Source organism: Phaethon lepturus, unplaced genomic scaffold (genome assembly GCF_000687285.1).
Source record: "Phaethon lepturus isolate BGI_N335 unplaced genomic scaffold, ASM68728v1 scaffold21286, whole genome shotgun sequence".
In the NCBI taxonomy this organism is placed as follows: Eukaryota; Metazoa; Chordata; class Aves; order Phaethontiformes; family Phaethontidae; genus Phaethon; species Phaethon lepturus.
This window is the reverse complement of record NW_010547155.1, coordinates 1-7,387: the sequence shown is the minus strand read 5'-3', so window position 1 is coordinate 7,387 and position 7,387 is coordinate 1. Positions and strand designations below refer to the sequence as shown.

General features: G+C 35.5%; 1 protein-coding gene across 1 annotated transcript; it reads right to left on the bottom strand.

Annotated features, from left to right (window-relative positions):
* Positions 1–1,519: 1,519 nt before the first annotated feature.
* LOC104622692 (3-hydroxy-3-methylglutaryl-coenzyme A reductase-like) lies at positions 1,520–6,847 on the bottom strand. The gene is made up of 8 exons (XM_010289557.1): positions 6,685–6,847; positions 6,369–6,526; positions 5,181–5,286; positions 4,067–4,237; positions 2,486–2,626; positions 2,228–2,386; positions 1,777–1,931; positions 1,520–1,631 (listed from the first exon to the last, which is right to left on the bottom strand). Exons 1-8 carry the CDS (start codon positions 6,838–6,840, stop codon positions 1,577–1,579), a joined length of 1,101 nt encoding a protein of 366 aa, XP_010287859.1. The 5' UTR covers positions 6,841–6,847; the 3' UTR covers positions 1,520–1,576.
* Between the last annotated feature and the right edge of the window lie 540 nt (positions 6,848–7,387).

The following is a 7,387-nucleotide window of genomic DNA, read 5'->3' as shown; positions in this document are numbered from 1 at the left end:
TGGTGGGTAGTGTGGAGGGGGAAGTAGATTCAGGACACCAAAGAAAAGAAGTAATCTAGGTAAAGAGAGAAGCAAACTAGTTAGAGTCAAATATACCATTTTTTACATTTTTTTAAAATATTTGAAAAACTATATTAATTGTAATAGTATAGCATTTAGGTTGCTACAGCTCTAGAAACTTGATTCCAGACAGCTGGTTTGGTTTTGCAAAGGACTCAAAACAAACAGGACTTCTTGTACTGAAACAGTTTTGCTACAAAAATTTTGCAGTACTCTACTATAATATATGCAGGGAAGTAAGAACCCTTCAGTTCCCTAGACTTTCTAACACATATGAAATGGTAATCTCTGATTCTGGTATAAAACCTGTAGCACTGAGGAGACTGAAAAAGAATGCAGATTGCATTGTATGTCAGATTACAGACTGATGGACATTACCAAGATCAAACACGGGAGTTGAACTCAGTCAACAGAAAGTTTAACGCTAGGAAGTTTTTTTTTTTTATGTTTTAATTCCTTTTAAAGAACAGTGTGATTTTCTGGCTTAATTTTATCTCAGTTTAAGCAGTGGATACACACCTATTCCAGGGGAATAAATGTCGAACACTTAAAAAAAAAAAATTAGGAATATACAAATACACACTGTACCTTAAGAGACTTCTTTTAATAGAAGTGTAAACATCTGTTCTTGATTCCTGTTTTGTTTTTGATAGGAGCACATTCAAACAACTTTGAGTAACTTAATTTGCTTAAATTACTGCGCTGTTTAACCTGTAATTGTTTTTGGAGTTACTAGTTTCAAAATCTAATTTTTTCTACCTGAACAAAATGACAAAACAGTTGAAGACACTGTTCTTCCCTACTTCAGTACAGATTATATTTAACAATTCAGCACTTTGTAGGTCACAAGTTTTCCATGAAGGCATAACCTAAATTGTAGAGTTTAAACACTGAATGCTACTTAGCTGAAGCAGCAGCAATTTAAATACTATATATAGAGGTTTCTATAAAACTAATATGATTCAATAAAATTGTCTCAAAGCTTAAGACCTAAGTTTTACATGCAAACAAAATTAAAGCTGGGAGTTCATGGAAAGTGATTAGGCTTGCCATCACTTAAAAAACCCCCCATATTTGTCTAACCAGAAAATAAAGATGGCAAGGACCAATGCATTCAAGCCAAGTTTAGACTAACTTTTTTCTTTTTTGCAAACATATGAAGTACTGTACATCACTTTTCACCATGGTAGTTACCAGGAGCTTACTAGTCAAAATAATCTCAACCTGTAAAAAACATAAGATGGACCCTTCAGAAAATGATGCACAAGAGTAAGAATTCCAAAGCCATGTTCAAGACAGATGACAGGACTTCTTTCATGAAGTCATCTCTAACCACTGAAGAAGGTCAAAGGCATAAGCAGTCTCATGCAAGTCCACCGATCTCTCAGTTTATCTTCCACAGAAATCGTTGAGTTGAAGGTGATTTTCATTCTAAACTTCACAGATTATCTGCCCTCCCCCCCATGCACCTAGTCAGTTGCTAGAACAATTCTTCATTTCAAAGCTGCTTTAGTATTCAAGCTGCCTTCTTCATGCAGGTTCCTTGAAGATCTTGTAGATTTATTTTTGACCTAAGAAAAACAGTAATATAACTGCATTAGATAGCTAAAATGATACACTATATGTTACAATTATTCATGTAATTGTTATTGAATCTTGTGTACTTGGAAGAAGGGCAGAACTGCAGAGAAAGATATTAATTTTTCCATTTCTTACCTGTTGTGAATCATGTGGCTTTTGACTAGATGCCCAGCTGCAAGAGCTGCCATTAGTGACAATTCCCCTGCCATCACTGTAGTACATATGATTTTAGCAAGCTGACGGGCATTTTCACCAGGGTTGTCTTGGCTTGCACCTTGAACCCCTAACATCTGAAGAGAAAAATATGCAATATTATGCTATGAAATCTAAGTAAATTTATACTAAATTTTAAAGTAAGTATTTCCAAATTATATCCAATCAACTAGCTTTAAGTCTCTTTAATATTAAAGATCTTGAGCTTTAAAAACTAGATATATGAAAACAATTAGATAATTCTAAAATTTTCATGTCAAATCCACCAAGTTTCAAGAAGCCCCATTCCCACATTACTCAGACACAACATATACAACATGAAAGTGAGCTTTGATTTAGGAAGCTAAATTGCTTTAAACTTTCTGCTTTATACCTGCAAACAGGCCTGCTGCGGAAGCAAGTTGGTGCCTCCACCAACAGTTCCTATTTCTATAGAAGGCATTGTGCAGCTGATGTATAGGTCTTCATTAGTGAAACCAGTACGCTCCATCAAAGTGATGCAATTAGAGCTGCCCACGTTCTGTGCAGCATCCTTTAGATCGGGAAGGAGAAACAAAACAAAAAAACCTCAACTGTTTGGTTAAGAATTACTGAATTAAAGAACAGCTGAGTTAGTGTAAAACAAACCTACCTGACCACAGGCAATGTAGATAGCTGTCACAATGTTTGCTGCATGTGCATTGTAGCCACCTATGCTACCAGCCATCGCAGAACCTACCAAATTTTTGTTTATATTGACTTCAACTATATCTTCTGTAGTTGTCTTCAATACCTAGGCAGAGTAATACACTTTTACTACACCATTCCTTAGGCAGGAGTAGAAATACCTCATTTCATATTTAATAAACCCCTGCCCCTTGCTTGCTTCCATATGGAATTTGACTCAGTTGTTGTCCTAGATATCTACTTTTATGTTTGTTCAAAAGGAGCCCTTTTAAAATGCAGACTGCATCATCCAAGTAACAACAGAAAAGTCAGTGCAAAGGGTTTGGACTTCCACATGCCTTTAAGAAAAATTCATCAGCTACCTTCTCCCTTTCAAATTCTCATTTATCTTCAGTATGAAACAAACAAAACCAACTTGGCAGAAATATCCCATTAATTCACCTTGACACAATAGCAACTTTCCTCACAAGTTGCTCCAGACAGTAAACCCTCCCCAATTTTGCTCTGCATAAGAATATGGAGCTAAACTGAAGAGTTTAAACACAACACTGTGCTATGCTGCTAAGCAAACATTGTGCACAGTAATATCAAATTAAGTGACATATTTATACTATATTGACCATAATTTGAAACCTTCAGATAAGAGATTTACACTGAATTTAGTATAAAAATTATCAAAGAGAACAAACAAGATAGTGCTGTGCACAAAATTTAAGATATTCTAGTGTAGTAGGAATAGCAACCGATGACAGAGATCTGTGCAAAGTCTACAATACTTACAAAAATATAAAGTTTAATATATTGAGTTCAACATAATTTTAGTGATGTACATAGTTGGGGGGTGGGAAAAAACATCCTAAATTTACTTAAAAACTATTAATACCAATTACCAAAGGATGGGCTCCCCATTATTACTCTGGAATGAAATCTTGGGGTTATAATAGATATTGCCACTGAATTGGCAGTAAAAATGCAAACAATTTGAAAATTAGGAAAGTACTAGGAAGCAAAACCAAAACACATTATGCCAATATAGAAATCCAGCCTGCACACACACACTTTGAATACTGTGTCCAACAACACAGATTGTGTGAATTAGTGCCTTAGTATTTGATGGATTCTCCCTCCCCCCCCCCAGTAATTTGTTCGGTCCCTTCTGTGAAACTATGTAAACTTTTAGTACTAATATACTGAGCAGAATTCCACAGTCTTGAACATGTTGGTGGAAGTCTATTCTGAGCACGGTGTAGTAAACTCCTCCCTAGATATTGTCTGTCATGGCCAGTGCTGGCAACCAGGTGACAGGCAATGGATTTGGTCTGACACGCATAGCCAATCTTCTGAAGATAGTGTAAGGAAAAATAGATCTGCTGTAAGAGGTTCTCAGGAAAACTGACTTATCCTACAGCAATAGTCTAAAAATATATGTAGGGATCATCCTTACATGGAACACAACTTACAATTAATATCTGTGATGTAAAATATGTATCAGTTTTGTAAAATATACGCATTTTTATAAACAAATTGAATAAAAGCAGACACTTACTTCTCTAACAACCTTGGCTGGAACAACTGCTTCACAGACAACAGACTTCCCTCTTCCTTCTATCCAATTTATAGCAGCAGGCTTTTTGTCTGTACAATAGTTGCCACTAATAGCTATAACCTGGAGATCAGGAAACTCTTCATTCAACCTTGCCAGTGCTTTTTCAGTACCCTGTTAAGAGAAACAGATATAGGGTTAGTATATCATTATGGTTGTAAAACAAGCTACTCAAGGACAGTGGAACAGCAAGATTAAGTCTAATCAGATCGTCAGTTACAGCTGAAGACAAGAACATGATTTCAGGAAAGAACTTGAAAACAGGAGGGGGGGAATCTATCCTTTTTCTAACCACTTCGGGAATTATATGGGGAATAATTGGTTCTTCCCAGCACATATGGACTCTCTGGATATATTCTAGGCGGACAGGCATATGCTTACCACACTGAAGATACAATGACGTGAACCAAGGCAGACACTACAGGCATGAAATGAATTCACTTTGGACATAGTGGAAAGAGTTTCTCTACGCTAGGAAGTCAGACAAAAGGTCTGCTATATTTAGTACCTGTCTATGGCCAGACCCATTTATGTAATGGTCCTGATAAATTGTATATAGAATAGGCAATCAGTATTAATCTCAAACAGCACAAGGCACCCCCCAATCTATGGGTTCTTCCAAATGTTTGCATAAAAAACAAACACAAACAAACAAGCAAAACTAGAGAACATCCCCCTGCTGCCACTCACCAGATTTCTAATCCCTTATTTACAAGGGGTGATAAACACAGTAACAGATTAATTACTGTTGGATAAAAATCTTTGGCCCAAAGCAACACAGCAAACAGCTTAATTTCCATATTATCAAGAAGGTTTTTTTTATTTTTTTTAAACAATTAAAATACAAAGTTACTTTAACCATTTTTCTTTCATTGTTCTATTCTTGTTTACACTTGACAAGTCAAACGCTTTTATTATTTTATAGTGCTGCAAAAAGCGCTGTGTCTTGTCTTTCTGTCTTCACATGCCAGGTAGTCACAGATTGGTAGGATACAATTTATTTATTTTTAAGAGAAATACACATTTATTAGAGAGACTTAAGGGGACTGGACCTTACTTTTGAAATCATATTCATTCCCATTGCATCCCCTGTTCCAGACTGAAAACGGATATAAAGGTTACGACCAGCCAAACTGATGATAAGTTTTTGTAGGCGGGCAAACCTGCAAGAAAATTTAATTACATACAATACTCAAAGAAAAAGATTAAATTAGTTTTAAGTGGCAAAATGACAGTAAATCATTGCAGATAGCACTGTTAAGTACGCTGTGCTATCTGTACTCCTCCCTCAGCACAGGAAAAGACTAGTCACAGCTACCATGCACATAGTTCTCAAGTAAATACTTTAAAATGTTCACTTTAAAAGTGTTCACTGCCTTTTTATGTTTTCTATCCCTGGACTTCATGAAATAAAAGATCCCAATGTACTAACATAAATTTATAACTCCTTTGTATTCCTTAAAACATCTGACTACCATGTATAAACTAAAAATGAGGCCTTTGGAAAGTCTTATGTCAGTTTTACAGCAAAGCAAAACCCATGCTATCTTCAACAACAGTGCAAGCTCCACAAATCAAAGCTTCATTCATAGAGTAAGAGTCAAACAAAACTGGGAAACACGGCATTTAAACAGCAGCATGAGTTGATTCTCACCAAAATATACATACGTCCTTGGGTGACACTTGTAAGATTGGTAAGAAACATAACTGATAAAGAAATCTCTTTCCAAATCTTCCTAAAGAAAGCAGGTAATCATAAGTCTTAGAAGAAACTCTAGGGCTCGAAATAAACTTACTCTTAATACTGTTTTACATTTTTAAAGCATTTCAGTTCTAGCATTAGTTTATCCCATATTCTCTAGAACCTCACAAATTAATTCAGAGTTTGGAATCTAGCCTTTCAGATATTACAAATGTTAATAATTACTTTTTGCATAATAACCACTAAAAATCCAAATAAGCTTTTATGTTTACTTTTAAATACTTAGACAAAATTACATATTAAGTATTGCAAATGTATTTGTTGCTATGATCTAGTTGTTTACCACTTACTGAAAAATGTTTATTACTAGCCTTGGTATATAGCCAGAGTGATTTTTGTTTTCTTAGATTCACACTACATGGGATAGCACAAATGAGTATGTAACTTCCTGTACTGCAGTATGCAGAAATACAATTATGAGCTTTCTACCATCCATAGAAGTCTTGTATCAGGAAATAAGGCTGGAATAGCCATTGTACTAACCTACTTGTGCCGTCAAAAGCTTCCTTCATTATTTTAAAACCTTCAGGGCTTTCAAGCCAAACTTTCACTTCTGCAGCCTGGCAAGCAGTGGGCAGCCTTACAACAGGTCCTCGAGTCATCCCATCTGCCAGAATGCAGCTACTTGCTCCTCCACCAAGCTAAAAATCAAAGCAGAAGGGAAATGAAGATTACTTAAAGTAAATTTTAGTTTTTAGGAAGTAAAAAAAACCCAAAACAAACCACCCCACGCCTTGTATCATCCCCAAATATGTTTTATAATATAGAATTTTTTTCAAGCTAGTCAAACAATACTTACACATATTGCTCTACATCCTCTATTTGTGCTTGCTACAAGACATCCTTCTGTTGTTGCCATTGGAACGTAAAACTCTTTTTTATCCAAAAATAGTGGTCCTGCTACGCCTACAGGAATAGGCATATATCCAATCACATTTTCACAGCAAGTTCCCATAACCTTACAAAAATAACAGAAAAGGTATCATTAAGGTTACATGTATACAGTACAGCATGCTACATACTATGCACGTGACTACAACAAGATGTCTTAGCAAAAAACCCACAACCCTACCCATAAAGCAACCAATTGCCACCTCAAAAAGTTACAGCTACAGCTATCAACAGCTAATACTGTTAAAGTCTAGTATTTGGCAGACCTATCAAATCTTGTTAAGTATTAAACACTACGAAATAAAATTAATTTAATACTGTTAAATTAATTTCAAATAAACTTCCATTTTAACTTGAGCTCAAGGTACTATTTTCATTCATCTAAACTCAGGCTCAGTATGAGTAGAATTCTGCATTTAGGAGATAATGCAACTGCATACTTTTTTTAATTACTTACAATCCTCAAAGAAAAATATTAAATTAGTTTTAAGTGGCAATATTTAAGTGGCAAAGTAAGCAGTATTTTTTGGCCAAGCTACAAAACTTACCTACCTCCCTAGGTCTAAAAACATCAAACCAGTAAAAGGTAGTGCCTTATGGTTGGGGGGGGG

Coding starts and splice junctions, on each gene's coding strand:
- LOC104622692 (XM_010289557.1), bottom strand. CDS start 6,840: ATGGGAACTTGCTGTGAAAATGTGATTGGATATATGCCTATTCCTGTA. Junction 2,627..4,066: donor CAGCCAAGGTTGTTAGAGAA/GTAAGTGTCTGC, acceptor TACTCTGCCTAG/GTATTGAAGACAACTACAGA. Junction 1,932..2,227: donor CGCAGCAGGCCTGTTTGCAG/GTATAAAGCAGA, acceptor TTTTCTCTTCAG/ATGTTAGGGGTTCAAGGTGC.